Here is a 17638-nt window from a genome sequence, read left to right as displayed (position 1 = left end):
ATTGATTAACATTTTGGAGTTGGGCTGGAGCTGGAGTTGTTGGTCGAGTGCGTGTTTGGCAAGCAATTAAAATTAAATGTTCAGCTCGTGTTTAGTTTGATTTATTGTCGAAGCAGCAGAAGTTGCGCCAATAAACGTATTTTATTGCATATTGTTATTAATAGAAAACGCAATTATCGTATGCAGCATAAATCAATTTACCTATTGTTGTTCTTCTTCTTACTTATTGCAGACGTACACCTGCCAGGCAACCAATGGACATGTGGTGCCGCCGCTAACCAAAAAAGTGATACTCGACATGAACCGTAAGTAGCGTTAACACTTATGCCAAATATCAATAGTTCAAGGCCACGCTTTGTGCTGTGTGTGTGTTTAAATTAATGTAATTAAAGTTGCTGTCATTGTTTATGTGGGAGTGCTTGAGGGCCATCCACATTTGTTCATTAGGGTGTGGGGTAGACAATAAAATATGTTTCATATGCTGCTTATTAAGTGGTTCCGGGCATACTAAACAGCCAATTAACTGCTGTAAGCGTCGATAATTAGCATGCCGCACGCCATATGAGACATTTAATTAGACTCGCAACAATTTAATGCCAACTACTCCTACAATTTGTTTATGCGCTTCACCAATTTTACATTTTCACTTCACAGTGCCGCCGCTCAGTTTGTTGCTGCAGGGTCTCAACCATGCCGTTGTGGCCGGCACGCGCACCCACGTTACCTGCACTGCCATTGGCGCGCGTCCGCCGCCAACTATAATTTGGTCCAAGGCTGGCCAAACACTCGAGGGCTCTTCACAATCGGTAAGTCCCACAATTGTTCGCATTTATGGCAGCTTCTTACTACGGCCTCTTTGCCTTGCCCCTGCAGACGTCTTCCGATGGCAACACCACCATTTCCGAACTGAATCTTATACCCGTGCCGGAGGACAATGAGCGTCAAGTGGTCTGCTCCATAGCGCTCAACTCGGGCATCACCTCGCAGCAGCTGCATGAGGGCGATACCACGATTATGACCAGCATGGGCAATGGCCACATGGGACTCTACTTGAAGGATTCGCGTGTGCTTAATGTGACCCGTAAGTTGATGCTGCAATAACTCAGTCGAGTGCGCCTGCTATAGCTTTGAATTTATAGATGCGCCCATTGTCATCCTAAATTTGGGTGCTCCCCTCGATCCGAACAATCTGCTGAAGGGCTCTGATGTCTACTTGGAGTGCGATGTGCGTGCAAATCCTGCCATTACGCGAGTCGAGTGGTATCATAATGTAAGTACATGAATAGCGTAAACCGTATATCGTAAGTGGTACAATTTACGATAGTCGAATATTGTAAGCTTCACATTTTAAAATTTGAATGTGCTAATTGCATATGCCAAGATGAATATCGTAAATGCTTATCATATCACAGGTGCTATACGGTATGTGCAGTTACGATAATCGCAATTAGTAAGACACAAATATATATTATAAATTTATATATTGCATTTACTGAACCGAATATCGTCTCTGTATATTATATATGTCTGAATATCGTATGTGCCTTACGATATATAGTTACGATAATCGAATATAGTAAGTTACAAAAAGGGGCATCTAACATAAATATGCATATTGGATGTAGTTGAGCGAATGTGGGAAACGTATATCGTAAATGAATGAATTATACGATATGTGCATTTTAAATAAACGAATACCGTTAGCTAAAAATGGTACATCAAACTTAATTTTACATATGCTTAAACGAATATCGTATATAACTGAATATCGTAAATTTAGATTACTGTGCTGCATATCGTATATTGTACGTAACGAAAATTAATTGTATTAATATCGTTTTATAGTACTTATAATATTGTTTATTGTACTGCATACCCCAACTGAATATCGTAAATTGGTTTTTGCAGGACAAGCAGCTGCATTCATCACGTGGCATTATCATTTCCAATCAAACGTTAGTGCTGCAGGGCATCTCGAAGTCCTCGCACGGTCAATACTTTTGCCGAGCCACCAACCTGCAGGGCAGCGTGTCCAGCAACGAAGTCTACTTGGATGTGAAATGTAAGTGACCAGCACTCAATGAGTAGCACTTGAAAAACAACACTTGACTCGTGCGCTTTACTTTGCTCTGCTAACAAATAAAAAACCAACCCACATCTCGCCCCCCCACCCCCTTTTAGATCCGCCCGTGTGCAAGTCAGACTCGAGAATAATACGCGCTGCACTTAAGCAGACAATCAACATTACCTGCGAGGTGGACGCCAATCCAGTCGATAATCTAAATTACAAGTGGCACTTCAACAACTCGCTGGAGAGTCTAGTGGAGCTGCCAGCAGTGGCGGCGCAGCTGCTGCAGCTGCCATCCGGCTACGGTGCATCCGGATATTATCAGCGCATCAAGCGGAAGCACACACACGTTGGCTCCTCCAGCCAACGACTGCTGCACGGACGGCACGGACGTGTCGCCAGCATTGTGGACATGTCCGCCGTGCACTTTGAGGACGACTACGAGCACGAGCCGTCGCAGTTTGACAGCTATCAGGATTACGTGGAGCCGCCGTACACGCAGATGGTCTACTCCAGCATGGTGCACAAGAATCACGTGGACAACAAGCAGCCGCAGCGCAAGCAGCAGCAGCAGCCACAGCCAGGCGAGGCGAGCGTGCATCATGGCGGCTTGGGCAGCGCGCAGCTGGCAGAGCGCAAGCGTCTAGCGGCATTGCATAAGCAGCAGCATCATCGACAGCTGCTGACCACGCCCTCAACGACGACGACGGCAACACCGCCGCTGAACAATATGTATCGCTACCATGTGGAGAGCTATGAGAGCTTTGGCGCCATTTCCTGTGTGGCACAGAGCCCCATGGGCCACAGTCAGCCCTGTTGGTACCACATTCAGCCCGCAGGTGAGCAAATGCGTACAAAGTTTACTCAAAGTTTTTGTTGTTGCCACAGCAGCAGCAAAAGTGTAGAACCGGCAACGGCAAATGTCAACAAATATTTTAATTAATTTCGCATCTCGATGTGGCATGTGCGCATTTCAACACATTGCTACGTGCAACATGTTTACGCAACTCGCTGTCCGAGTTGTGGTTGCCACTGTGCATGGCCAGTAGATAATTGTTGCGCGTGTTGCAGCCAACTCCAGTTCCGAATCTGCGACTCGCATGCGGTATTTACATGCTGCTGCCAGGCGATGTGGCAATTTTATGCGTTGCAATTGTTTGCAGCAGCAGCGTGTGCAACGGCGTGTGCGTTGCTGCCTGTTGGCAATAAAAGTTACCCACGCTTAAATTGTTGTTATTATTGTTGCTGCTGCAGCTTCAATCAGTGTCGCCCATAATCTGATAATCAAATGCAATAAATTGCAAAGCACATCGCTTATTTGGCTATCGTCAATGGCGGCGCACACACTTTAAATTAAAGCGACGGCTATAGAGCTATATATGCTATAAGCTTTGATTGAAGTGGCCTCAAAATGACCAAAGGATTTCGGCAGCTGACATGCAATACGAAGCATTAAGAATAATTAAAGATTACCTTGTTGCATTTGTGGCGCAGTAAATGAGCTTAATATGATTAAAATGTATATTTCAATTTATTCAATTTATTTGCTGCTTTTTGTTGCGCTATTTACAATAATAATACTGCCAGCTGTCAACTAATGATTAGTTATTATTGCTTATTTTATTATATTTATTTAAGAGCTGACTAATTGACTACGACTGTTTAGAGCTGCTCATAAATAATAATTCTTTATTTGCATATGCAAATTAATGAAAAATAATTTTAGTATATTATACAAATTTTACATATTTGAATTTATGTATCAAACTACTTTGTATAGTTTTGTTCATTTTTGATTATTTGGTAACGTTAGCAATTAGTTATTATCATTTGTAGCTTGAAGGCCTTTGTTGCTCTGGCTATACCAATTGTACCATAGAATTGAATTCTAGGCTACAATTAAAATAAATAAATAAAATATTATCATTTGTTAAGCAGTGAGCTGCTACATAACTTCATATCAAGCTCAAACTGCTGGCATATTCCTCTTTTATATTTAGAGCTACAGTTAAAGACAAACGCTAGCAACTGCTTTCAATCGTAACTTAATATTCCAAACAATACTCGTTACTCTGTAGTATTTTGTTTTGCTCTCACTTTTAACGAAGAACAGACAACAGAGTCGTAGCCAAAAATCTTTGCTCTGCTTTGCTTTTAGTTTTGTCGTACCATAAACTGCAGCAAAAGCAATAGGAAAATATCAAATGATGTGCTGTAGCTATAGCTAAGAACTGAGAGAAAATTAAAATTTTTTATTTAGCATGACTTTTGTATGTGTTGCTTACTTTATTGTTGTAAAGCAATATTTTTATAACTCTGGCCAAATAATAGTACTTAAATTTCTGCAGCAACGTTTTGTATTTAAATATTTATAGATTTCACATACATAATTAATTAATAATCCGTAACGCAATTCAACAGCTAAGCTTAATGCATTTTTACTGCTTAAAGCAGCATGCAGCATCTATAGCACTCAGCTTTCGTTGGTGACATTGTCAAGCAGTGCATTTTTTATATTGAAGCAGTTGACATCGCTACGCTGCACATTGTTTAACTTTATTATTCTCATTTACGCTTGCAGATCTGCCAGACCCGGTAAAAAATTGCACAGCATTTAATGCCACGGCCAATTCGCTGCAGATACAGTGCATTGCCGGTTATGATGGCGGCATACCGCAGCACTTTCATGCACAGGTGTATGACGAGCTGACGCGCCAGATACTTTACAACGCGTCCTACAAATACGCGGAGTTCACGGTGAAGCGTTTGCCCAGCGATTCGGCGTTCAAAATACTTGTGACGGCGGTCAATGCGCAAGGACCCAGCAAGGCGTCATTTCGAGTGCGAGGACGCACACTGTCCGCGCCATTGTTGCGCACAGGTAAGCACAGTGGTTGAAAAATTGTTGCATTCAATCTTGCAAGTTTATTTGAAAACAAAATATTTATGGCTTAGTTGAAATGTTTTATTGCTTTGTATTTTTTGTTGTTATTTATGCAGCTTTGAGCCACTGTGCCTGCAATTGATTGTTTGTCATTGTTTGGTGGCTCAGCTGCGCTGTTGCTCTTGGCCATACAAATTCAACTGACCCATTTTCTTTGCGTTTCTTTTTTTCAGCTTCATCGACAGCGGTGCTGGTACAATTGACGCCGCTGCTGGGCGCGTTAGTTGGCGTCATTGCCACACTCTTTTTGGTGGCCATCTGTGTGGTGATCTTTATTAAATTCCGCAGCAAGCGCAATCGTCGTCATGCCAATGGCGAGGCGACCACAACGGAGGCGGACAAGGGCAGCGCCGAGCCGTTATCGCGCAACATGGGCAGCCATTCAAGTTTGGAGGACAAAAACCCGGATGTGGTGCCGCAGGAGGCGAACAGTGAGGACGAGTTCCACTTGGAGGAGAAGGCATTCGACCGCTTGAACATGGAGTCACAGCGAATTCTGTATACGCCACCGACTCGCATTAATACCGCCTCACCGCCGCCCCCACCCTCGCTATCGCCCACATTTGGCAAACAGGTAAACAATATGAAATACTGAAATTTCAGTGAAATCAATTAGTGGCAATAGGTCTTAGGAAACTGCTGCGTACTTAACGGCGGACTTAAGTTGATGCCGACTAAATGTAGTGCATACTTTGGGGCGTAATTAAGCTCAGTTGAGCACTTGGCAGTTGAGTGGAATTGAAGCTCAATAATTTAAATTTAAATGCAGTACAGAGTTTTACATACAGTCATACCTCGTTAGCCGAAATGAAATTTTGCATGCATTTCAGCAAAAAAACACTAAAATTTTGCTATATTAACTTTTATTGACAGTTATATAGTCATAAACTCATAGTTTTACAGCTGAAATCAAAATAAGAAAATCTGCAATAGAAACAGCATAAAAAATATATAAAGATATATTTTTTATGATGCAAAAAACTGCTTGGAGTCAAAATATATTTGGCGTTGCTTCAAAAGTTATTAAAAATCTGTTGCGCACTAAGACACGCGAAATTCTACTGCTCATAAAAACTTTTCCATTTATGCAATGCAAGGTCTTACATTTTGGTTAACTCTTATTTTTGAACAGTCGTTTACTGAGATTTTATCGGTTACCAAAATGTTGGCTAAATATTTACTACAATATTTAAATTTAAATTTATGAGTGTAGCATTACATATTTTTAACAATTTAATTATGTACAAAATATTCATACAAACTGTTGAAGTTTTTTTCATAATTTTTATACTAAAACTTTAGCATTACAGCCTCAACTTCGCCAACATATTTGAATGAATCAACTAAAATAAAATAAGCAAAATTATGTTTTAGAAAATATTTTAATCCTTTTTTTAAAAGAAGAATATAAAAATAATGGCAGTTGAATTTGTGAAACACTTTTTACAAATATTGCTAAATACTTTATCATTATTAAATCTAAAATTCTTCTTTCAAGCACGACTATATGATATATATATATATGATATATTAATAGGTCTTCAAATTTGCATTAGTAGTTTTCAAAAAAGTTTTTGATGATGGTTTTGAGCGAAAGCTTCCATCTCCATAAGCCCGATCGACTTGAATATTTCAGAACAAAGTACGATAAAAAGTAAAAATGTAGAATTTTGTTAATCGTACCCATTGTTAATGTTATAGTTACTGCGTTAACTTTGCATATTTATTTACGTTCTCTAAATTTGAAGGAATACCCTTTAGCCAATATTTTGTAGAAAGTTTTTTACACGCTGTGGCCCGTTCAGAGCATTAAATTTTGATGAGCCAAAAATGTTTTTAGTTTGGCACTTTGGCCAAGGAAAGTTAAAGCCAAAGTTGCTATTGTTTGTTTTTTTAGTTTGTGTTGTGGTGCACACACACACACACACACTCACACACATATACGCACCCCTCTGCTAGTTTGGCTAACAAGCTCATTAAGAGTTAAAGTTGTTTTTGCTGGTTTTCAACTTTTGACCACATGCACAAATTTTGTTATCAGCAACGCATTTAAATATGCAGCAAACTCGAGGAGGAAGCAAAAAGTAAAACACGAATTAATTTTACGCTTAAAAATGAAAGTTACACTTGGAATTTTAATTATTTATGAGCAGTTTTTAACTAACCACGCCCATCCTCTCTCTCGCTCTCTCTTTGCAGTATGGCGAACTGTCGCTGACAACGAATCCCGCCTTCAGTTTGTACAACACGCCGCAGCGCGCGCCCGCTGCACAGCGTCCGGTGTATACAGCGCCGCCGCCGCTGCTGTCCACACGCACACCACCCAACATATACACACGCATACCAGGACGCGGCAGCAGCGGACCCAATGGCGGCGCCACCACTTATCTGCCCGCCTATGAAACACGCACCTCGCCCACTTCCCCCTACGGCTCCACCACCACCTGCACCATGCCGCTGCTCAGCGGCCAATCCAACGGCTCCTTGCAGACCAACAGCAGCAACGGCTGCAACACCTTGCCGCATCCTGGCAGCCTCCATGCAGGCGCCGGCGGCATGCCCGCCGCTATGACCAGCTCCGTCACCAGCGGCAACATCACCATAGGCGCTGCCCAATCGCTGCTGACCTCGCCACGTGCCCAGGCCGCGTATAGCACACTGGGCGCTGGCGGTGCCATCGGCATTGGCGGCATGCAGTCGCCACTGCTCAGCGTGGGCAGCTCGCTTATGGGTGCCGTCGGCGGCGGCGGCGTCGGCGTCGGCGTCGGCGTCGGCGTTCCGGGCAACTATGAGACGGTGAGCTCCTGAGAGTTAGCCAAAGATGACATCAAATGTCAGATCGTCTGCATTGGCGGCAGCAGCACGTGCAGCACTTCGGGCGCCGAGCGCACCACCATTGTCTAGAGACTCCCAAAAAGGAGAAGATGCAACGCGTAACCCAAAAAGTAAAAGAACAAGTGTATTATAGTAGTTAAGCTGTCCAGCATTAGGCATAAGCATTGCATTTCGTCTGCTTTGGGTTTTCATTTAGGCCAACACTTGGGCGAACTAAAACTTATAAGACTTACAGTTGCGCATATCGTGCCAGGATATGCTCAAAGGACTTAAATTTAAACTTAACCAGAAACCAGTAACGAGAGCAAAGCATTTAAATTCAGCAGAGCGCCAAGTTCTAGATAAATCCGATTGAGATACTTCGATGAAAACAATGAGCTAGAAACTAGTTTAAACTAAATTACTTAACTAATGCTATAAACAATTCAATTTAGTACTACTACTTAGTCTTAGCTAGTTGTAGTGCCAGCTGTACATATTACGTTAAGCCTTAACTGTAGTTGGTTTAACTAAACTTAGTTAGTCACATTGAATCTACGAAAAGACTATCGCCCTTTCAACAACAAATATAAATGAACAAATCCCCGAGTGTATTAATCCAAACTGATTATACTTAGCTACAATATATATATATAAATTAAATATAGCACAAGCAGTTTAGGCGCAATTCAATTGTATATGCATATATCTAATTAGTATATCGAAACATAATTTTTGTTAAATGTGAAAGAACTTTATAAGCAGCTGTTGTCGAAAATACTTTATCAAATATATATATATAGTATATATGTATGTAAATCCAAACTGCCCGCGCCAATGTTCAATGTAAGTACGATATGTATAAATAATTAAACAACATATATTGCCACCCGCCCAACTTAACAATTCGAGCTCGAATTCGAATTCGAAACTTTATCTACACAACACACTCGAAACCAAAACACTAAACACATCAACTACAAGTTTTTGTCGGTGTTTATAAAAATTCTTTGGTATCCAATTTAATAACTTGCAAGTGCTTCTTCGATGGACTAAATCAAATTGTATTGTGACACAAATTGTAAATTAACATTAATATTAAAAAATGAAAATTTATATACTATATGTAGTGCTATATAATTTTCGGTCAACTTTTCTTTGGCATTGTAACTAAACTTAATTTTACAAGCATTTCTTTCATGTCAATTAATGTTTAATTTGTTAGGCAGTCGTTAAGAATTTTTGTGTCTAAGTAACACAAATTGCAAACTAAAATAAATGATATGTGCAAAGTATAAATAAAGACAAAAAAAATCTGAAAAATTACATAAATGTGTTTGTTATTAATCTAAGCTAATTTGTGCAGACAGCTGTCGTTGATTTTTCATAATTTTCACAGCGAATTTATTAGGCCACATAAATATAATTCATAATTTAAAGAGCTATATAAAGTTAGCTGCTAATGACTACAGCAGCCCCAACCACTCAACACACACACACACACACACACACATAAATGACACGAGTTCATGTGCACATATTTGTCCTTTTGGCAGGACACGCAATACACTTTTGGAATTAATTAACGCGCAGCGCAGCAACAACAAAACGTAGGCACACATCAATACTCACACACACAGAGACAGACACACATCCTGCGGCGAAACTTGTCACAGACTAATTCTCATGTCTCAGCTCATAAATTGATATTAATGAGCGCGCCCCCATATGCAGCCCACACCCACACATATATCTCTCTATATAGTATTTGTATTTTTTTCGCGTTTGTATTTGACTTCGCTTCGTTTCACTCTGACAGTTACAAAGTGGCGCCAAGTATGCGTAATTTGAGCCGGCAACCGATGTCCTGCGGTTATTTAACATGACTCGACATTCAAATGAACACACACATGAGTGTATAAGTGTGTGTGTGCCCCCACACCCCATGTTGACTGACAGTTGGTCGCTGTGGGAGCTTGGACACATTTCGTTATGACAAATAAATTGTACGAGGAATTTTCTGTTTGCGCATTTGTTTTCCACCTCGGGGAGCCCCGAGAAAACTAAAACGCAACGCAAATGAGTTTCCACTGCAAATGACAACATTTTTGCACAAGCATCAACTATCAAGCACAATCCAAGCAATTCCAAATTTATGACAAATGTTTAAACAAAAACTCAGCAAGTTTTGCAATTTATTTGTGTTTTAATATTTATGCTTTTTAATCTTAACTGCAGTTGCAGCTTCGTCTTCGTTCTTAGTTTTGCGTTTTTTGTGTTTCTTGTGCTTCTTCTTTTCTTTATTTTCCTGGACTGCAATCTCAGTGCGCTGCTTGAGCAACTGCAACTTCTCTGGCGCATGCTCCAGCAGTTTGGCGCATTTCTTCGCCTGCCTATGAGCTGTATGTCGATGCTCTAGATTTGTCTCCAAGTGCAGAAAGATGCTGTCAATTAAATAAAATATTTATTACAAGCCAACCACTTACAAAATTTAATAGTAATTGCAAATATTATTTAAAGAATTGTTTTTATTTTAAGGCAAAGTATCCAGTGAAATCCTTACGGACAACAGAGCAGACTGCAGCATATTTTGCTACATTTTAAGTTACGGAAAATCGTTTACCAACGCTGATTGTGAATAAAATATTTAATTTGCAATTCGATTCAAGCAATATTTGTTCGCTTAATTAATTTATCTGAGCTTATGGTCAATAAAGATGAAGTGAATGAATGGAATGAATAAATTGAAGACGAAAAGGGTTTTTAATAAAGGACTCAACGCTAAAAAGCATTTTAATAATAAGCATTATGATTTGCGTATTAACAGCTGTCACTGCTTTTCTTTTTAGCTGCTTTACGATTTTTCTCTGTTAATTGAATTTTGTTTAGCTTGTGAAAATTTCACCTTGTTGCTTACTGTTGAATATTGAGTTAATTTAGCCGGAGCACATTTATCTTAATTGAACAAATGATTAAATTAATTATTTTCGCTTTTGCTCAATGACGTGTAATTACAATTGCAAGTAATTGAATAGCAGAATTATATAAAATTATGCAGAATAATTTACATTAATTTTTTGTTGTATTGTATACTAAAACTTTTATATAAAGAACTAAAGCTCGAACGATAATAGTTCAAGGCTATTGCTTGATATTTGCCACTTGCTCGATAACAAATTATTTAAACTTGAATTAGTATTTTCGATTTTCAAATGAAAATTACTCATACAAGTTACCGATACACTTATATTTTCTAATAAAGGTCATCTGCATCGTCAAAGATTAACAATTCGATTTGGACATTTTTTTTAGAAAGGTACAACTTAACTTGCTTTATATTGAAATGCTGCATATTTTTAAATAATCCCGCAATAATTTTATATTACTTGTAATTATTAGCAATTGAAAATATTTCACCTTAACGTTATTTACTTATTACGATTATTTTGATCCATGTTTACAATTATAACTAAGAACCCACCTGCGCGCAATGCTTAGTTCACGTTCAGCTCTGCTTAGCTGCTCAAAGTCCGCAGACTCAGCCTTGAACGAATCGCTTGCCAACTGCTTTATGATCAAGGCCAACTGCAGCAGGACTTTGTCATCTTGTGGCGCCACATGACGCGCCTTCAACAGCTCCTGCTTGGCCTCTTCCAGGCGTCCGTCCTCCATCAGTGCGCTGGCCAGCAATTGTCTTATTTTCCATACTGGCATATGGAGAGCTGGCAGCTCCAAACAAATTCTATAAGCTGTTATAGCTTCTGTATATTGCTGCAGCTCCAAAGCAACGTGTCCAGCGTTCAGCATAGCGCCGCCATTAAAGTCAGTCAGTTGTTTGAATATCTGGCTGCCCACCGTGAGGTGCCCCTGCGTACACAAGACGGCGCCAATGCCATTGACTGCCCACAAGTTGCTCCCATTGTGTTGCAGCGCCTGAAATAAAAATAAAAGATTCACAGTTGAGATCAGAGACCGTAAGTATGGCAAAAGCTGCAAGCATAAAGAGTGAGAAGCAGATGTCTAGGTGTTTTTTATAAACACGATACGATATACATTTTCTTCCTGTGTATCTAAGAAAAATTATAATATTTAAAAAATAAAATTAAGGAGCACAGACTGGTGAAGGTTATGTCAAACGAATTTTATGCTTGGTTTGATTAATTATATCAAATTTAATGATTCTTTTAATTAATATCTTTGAGATTATTTATTTTATATGTTGACTTCTGCTTGCGAAACTTGAGCCATCATGTTAAAGCCATGACGACAAAGGCCTTCGGATAAATCATGATATGATTTTTAGTTATTTTATTTATGCACAATGAGTATTGGTTAAATTGGATGTGCTATAATGAATATAAGTCAGTTGACGGTACTAAGTAAGATGAATATTAAGCTAATTTATAATAGCAAATTTTATTTGAGATATTTAATTAAGTGGGGGATGTGCTAATTAACAAAGATATAGCTAATTGAAGAATTTCGATCTATTTTGCTAAAATGTATGACAGGTTACAGGGAGAGAGAACTATTCTCTGTAAGAAGTAATATAAAATAGGAATAAATAGTGGGCGTATGTATTTTATAGTCAGTGACTAATTTGTATTAGAAATTATTTTAAATAGCAATAATTTATTTTTGTTTATTTCTGATGGTAGGACTGGTAAATTAAATCAATTCTTAATAATTTGTGATCAATTATTATAGTCACAATCACAAATAATAGTTCTCTTATAATAAATTCTTAAAAAATATTAATAATAATTTGTTACACTAAAAATTGTACTAACTATAAAAAAAACGAATTTTTCTGTTAATAGTTTTAGCCGTTACGGTTAATGGTTGTGAAGCAGAGAAGCAGAGCTTACCTTTTTATAAAGCATAAGAGCCTGCTGCAGCACTTGCTCTGCCAGGATGACTTGCCCATCCGCCAGCGACTTTTGCAGCTTCAGGAGACAGACATTGCCAACAGCAATGAGCATGTAGCAATCGCTTTTGAGCTCTGCGCGACACATGCTAACATTATATTGGAACAATGCCTGCGATATATCGCCCAGCTGGACATAGTAATGAGCCAAGAACTGTCTGCAAAAATAAAAAGCTGATAGTGTTGGTCAAATGAGCAAATCTGGGCAGCAAACCTGGCGAGCACATTGTTCTTATCGAGCTGCAGCACAGTTTGGAAGCAGTGCAAAGCGCGTTTGAACTGCTTGCACTTGTAGGCCATGGCGCCCAAGCGAAGATGAATGCTGTAGTAGTTGGGAAAGTTCTTCAGTAGCTGTAGATAGAGCAGCTCCGCTTGCTGATGCAAGTGCTGCTCCTCCAGCACACGCGCCTTGTTGTAGATCAAAGTGAGCGCATTGAGTTTGCCTTGGGGTTGCAGCAAAGCGTTGCAAAAAGTTTGCAGCGCTGCTTGCAGTTCGGAGTTGTGAAACTGCAGAGCGCCCAAATTGTTAAGCCACTCGCTGGGCACTGGCTGAGCGGTTTGCTTCTTGCTCCACACATTGATGGCAGATTGCTGCGCTGAAATTGCCTGCGGAAAGAGCCGCGCGCGCTCATAGCTCACAGCTAGACCCAGACAGCTGGCAATGTCCTCCTGGCACTGCTGAAAGGTCTGCACCGATAGCTGCAGCTGGCCCAGCTCGCCGTAAAGCGTTGAGAGCAGCAGCATAGAGAAGCGATGCTGCGGCAGCAGCTGCAGCACAATGCGCAGCTCTTGATACGCCTGCTGCAGCTGCTGACGGCGTATGTAGATCTGAGCGAGTCCCAGATGCGGCGGCGCATAGTTCTTGGCGCGCATGCGCACCGCATGCCCATAGAAGTTGAAGGCTCTGTCAAAGTTCCTGAACGCGTGATAGCTGCGCGCGATTTGGTAGCAGCTCTGCGCACGCAGCTGCGGCGTATTCGCATTGACAAACGCATTGCCCGCGGCTACCAGCAGATTGTTGTAGTCGCGCCTGTAGTAGAAATAGGTGCAGAGCCAGCTGAGCACATGCGGATGGCGATGATTGATTGCGTAGGCGGCACAGACGTAGCTAATGCCCATTATAACAGACGGCCGCTCGCATTTGTTGAGGCTCAGCTGCGCCTCGCCCAGCAGCGCATCAATGCAGTGCGGGCTCTGCTGCTTGGCCAGCGTGAAGAACTTGCGCGCGCGCTCCAGCTCGCCCAGCTGCAGCAAGCAGTTGGCAATGCCCACGCGCACGTGCGCGGGTGCGTCCGGATAGCGCAGCAGCAGCGTCTTTAGATAGCCCAGCGCCACGCGATACTCCGCCTGGTTGTAGGCCAAGCAGGCCAAGCCTATGAGCGCGCCCAGGCAGTACGGCTGCTGCTGCAGCACGCTGCGGAAATATTGGTCCGCCAGCTGTGGCTGGTGCAGCAGCGCAAAGCCGCGGCAGAGCAGCAGGCGTCGCTCCTTGGACTCTGCACTCGCCGGCAAACTGTCTATGGCGTGCATGTGATGCTTCACCTGCTGCGCCAGCTGCGCACGCGCCGAGGTCGGCTCCTGCTGTGTCATGCGTATGTAGTGCGCGGCCAGCAGCGTGTGCACCTTCAGCAGATCCGCCTGATAGCTGGCATAGCTGCTGGGGCCGTATTTAATGGCGCTCTTCAGCAGATGCACAAACTCGTCGTACTCAGCGTTGTGATAGCAGCGCAGCTGCAATTCAACTCATCAATTAACTACTCCAAGCATTGCTTCAATACTTACTGCACGCACTGTCCACTCGTGCAGACTCACGCGCTTCGAGATCAGCGTCTGCAGCAATTCCATCATACGGTTCACTTTGTTCTCATCCGGTTTTTCAGCCATTTTTCAGAAATTTGTTCTCTTCCTTCTCTCCTTTTAGTCAGTCTCTGATTTACTTTGGCAATTGCAATTCCAAGCAGTGTTGATAAATGCCAAGATTACGATTACGCTGCTTGTGAAAAGTTTTTTGATTCACTAGACAGCACTAATTTTTCAAAATATTTTAAATTTAATATACAACGTTTTTTATTATGCTTATTATCTTACGCTTTAAGCACTAATCTCTCAAATTAAGAGAGCTTTGATCTTAACTGAGCGATATGGCTATTTTTTTTAATTATGTCGACTTCAGTATTGAAAAATGTTAAGCTTTGTGCAATTTTTATCGATTGCGCTTATCGACTTTAGCTCAGCGTTTTGTGAATACAAATTTTACTAACTGCAATTGATTTATCCGAAAATAAATCTCATATAAAATACCAAATTATAAGATTTTGTATAATTATTTTGAGTTGTCAATTTATAGACAATACGTTTGACTAGAGAAATTCTTTTCTAAGCTTATATTAAGTAACTTAATATTATTGCCTGAAGTGCAATGTGATTATCCAGTGCTCAACAACGCCTAATAATTCAAATAGGTGTATTAAGTGCCGACTAGTGAGTCAGCGTATTTATGTTGACAATAAACAGTTGCAACGTATTTCTATGCAAGCTTTTCTTCTTGCTAAAACTCTCAATTATAATGTTAAATAACTTTAAATACATTTTTTGTTGGCTTGACACAGTTTTCATTTCAAAGTGTTAAATATACTTGTATGTTTTTGAATTTTCTAAGTGTTTGCTATTTTAAATTTATTAAATTTTCGCACACAATGCATATAAATTACATAAATCCATAAATTCAAAGAAGTGCTGCCTTAATTACAATTTTCAACAGGCTCCCCAACCATTTATTACATTATCTCTAATTCAACCCAATGCCAATGTCAAGGCAACAAATTGTTGTAAGTACAAATTGATGACGTAAATTATAAACGATTGCTTGGGCTGTAAGCAGCGCTAGGTTGGGTGCTATATGTAATTATTTTTGACGAATTTGCTTTGTGTTGTTTTTCGTATTTAACAATAACCGCTTGTCAACTGGCCAACTGGCGATGACGGTGGCTCAAAAGCGTCGCAGCCAAAACGAAAACGAAAACAATAACAATGAGCCCAAAGCTACGAAACTGTGGTAATGCCAATGAGGGCGTTAGATATATAAATAAACAGACGACAGTGAGTACAAGACATTGCCCAATACAATGCTAATCCATTTGATATGCCAGCTTAATGAGCCAGAGTGCTACCCAGTTTACATCCGCATAACAAGAACTTGTTCTTGGATATCACTTGCTCCACAATTTTTGGACTATAAATGGCGCAAGTTTGCTATGAAGCAGCATCAGTCAACGCACTACCAGCAAACAACAAGTTCGTCTTACAAACCACAAAAACCAATCAAAACAAAATGAAAGTGAGTGACATAAATTTATTAACTAATTGCATTAGTTATATAATATTTTATATTTTAGTTCCTCATCTGCTTGGCTCTCTTCATTGCCGCCGCTCAGGCTCATGTTGTCGCTCCAGTTGCCACATATGCCGCAGCTCCAGCTCTGACCTATGCCGCTTCTCCCGCTCTGACTTATGCTGCTGCTCCCAGTGTTTACTCCGCTTACGCTCCCAGCGTCTACTCCGCTGCCATTCCTCGTGCTGCCTACACCAGCTATGCGGCGCCTTCGGTCTACTCCGCTGCCTATGCGCCTTCGGTTTACTCCGCATATGCTGCTCCAGCTGTAAGCACCTATGCTGCCCCAGCTGTGGTCTCCACCCTGCTGAAGAAGTAAATTACACCACAACGACCATCAAACAATTTGAATTCCTTAACGTTTAATTAGCATGTTTACCAATAAAATGAGATAAGCTCGAATTTATAAACTTTTCATTCACTCACATGTATCAAGCTCGAGCCTGATATATTAAAAAATAGCTGGGATAGATTTCAGTAAAGAATGAATATAAAAAGAAGCATAAATGAGATTTATGATTATATCATTCAAATCCAATAGTTATTTGCTTGAATTACATTATTTTTGCTGCAAGTCTAGGAGAGAAAAGCTGAGCTCTATTTTTAAACTTTAAATATTTTGTTGGTAGATTTTAACACGAGCCTAAAGTATCTACAAGGGCAAGTGCTGTTTATCCTTGGACTTGTTGTCAACTATTGCGGCAGAAATGTTGTCAAATTTATAGGATTTTTACTTTTCTTTTGTAGTGTTGAAAAATGTTTGAGACTTATGCTTACCTATTGCTGTTATCGTATCAACTGCGTATTCAAAGAATTTTTATGAAGACGGCCAAGGTTTGTAATAATATAATATATTTTATATTAATATATGTTGTAATATATAAAAATCCAATTGGAGGCCAATAGCATATTCTGCGTTCTAAGCATACTCTCTATTAAAAAATATATATTATTTACTTCATTTACTTAGCATATTTCTCAACAAAATATTGTGAGTGTAACTCGAATTTAAATACTTTTTATACTTTTGTGGGTCGCTTCACTCACGAGTCTGTTGTATTTAAAATAATTGCTGACTGGCAAATCCGCTCAAAGTCTATACTTAAACACGGCTATTGAGTGGCACTTCCACGGATAATACATGGGCATAAGTACATATATAGTATATGAGTCGTGCCATGTCTGGGCATACGGACCGGCTCTTAATGTTATGCAAATGAATTATGGACAGCGTGGCACGCGCCATGAAGCGGGCCATAAGTTGCACACACGCACCACACTAATCATCTAAGTACATTTATTGATTTTAAATCAGCTTAAAAATAAGTATATATACTTGCTATGTTTATATATACTTATGTCTTGGCTAAATGTTGCCGGCAGGCGCAACGATTATGCAGAACAACAAAAGTTTTGCTCTCGCCTTGGCGCTACATTTCCGCCACAAACTTTTGCCTCAAAATCACTTAGACCAGAAACAAGTGTCGGCATGTC

General features: G+C 40.3%; 3 protein-coding genes across 6 annotated transcripts in view; 2 read left to right on the top strand and 1 right to left on the bottom strand.

Moving 5' to 3' along the window:
• The window catches only part of LOC108597093, a 51618-nt gene extending 43121 nt beyond the window's left edge, over positions 1-8497 (top strand). Inside the window, exons 6-14 of the mRNA XM_017983456.1 lie at positions 233-305; positions 655-806; positions 874-1081; positions 1140-1270; positions 1909-2062; positions 2182-2907; positions 4650-4949; positions 5186-5586; positions 7212-8497. Of these exons, the coding sequence (XP_017838945.1) occupies positions 233-305; positions 655-806; positions 874-1081; positions 1140-1270; positions 1909-2062; positions 2182-2907; positions 4650-4949; positions 5186-5586; positions 7212-7820 (2754 nt within the window). The 3' untranslated portion in view covers positions 7821-8497. The remainder of the gene's footprint in view (positions 1-232; positions 306-654; positions 807-873; positions 1082-1139; positions 1271-1908; positions 2063-2181; positions 2908-4649; positions 4950-5185; positions 5587-7211) is intronic.
• Positions 8297-14892, bottom strand: LOC108594740 (RNA polymerase-associated protein CTR9 homolog). The gene is made up of 7 exons (XM_017979878.1): positions 14842-14892; positions 14536-14779; positions 12968-14484; positions 12695-12911; positions 11308-11759; positions 10077-10270; positions 8297-8316 (listed from the first exon to the last, which is right to left on the bottom strand). Exons 2-7 carry the CDS (start codon positions 14635-14637, stop codon positions 8297-8299), a joined length of 2502 nt encoding a protein of 833 aa, XP_017835367.1. The 5' UTR covers positions 14638-14779; positions 14842-14892.
• Positions 14893-15428: 536 nt separating this feature from the next.
• LOC108595734 (cuticle protein 16.5) lies at positions 15429-16516 on the top strand. Of its 4 annotated transcripts, none has more exons than XM_017981020.1 (3): positions 15429-15654; positions 15903-16090; positions 16149-16516. In XM_017981020.1, exons 2-3 carry the CDS (start codon positions 15992-15994, stop codon positions 16461-16463), a joined length of 414 nt encoding a protein of 137 aa, XP_017836509.1. In that variant the 5' UTR covers positions 15429-15654; positions 15903-15991; the 3' UTR covers positions 16464-16516. The 4 variants fall into 4 exon arrangements, with proteins under 4 accessions (XP_017836509.1, XP_017836510.1, XP_017836508.1 ...); XM_017981021.1 differs by having other exon boundaries at positions 15429-15852; positions 15928-16090; XM_017981019.1 differs by having other exon boundaries at positions 15429-15852; positions 15916-16090.
• Positions 16517-17638: the final 1122 nt, after the last annotated feature.

The sequence above is a fragment of the Drosophila busckii genome, chromosome 2R (assembly GCF_011750605.1).
Source record: "Drosophila busckii strain San Diego stock center, stock number 13000-0081.31 chromosome 2R, ASM1175060v1, whole genome shotgun sequence".
NCBI classification, from domain to species: Eukaryota; Metazoa; Arthropoda; class Insecta; order Diptera; family Drosophilidae; genus Drosophila; species Drosophila busckii.
This window is presented reverse-complemented; position numbering and strand designations above follow the sequence as displayed.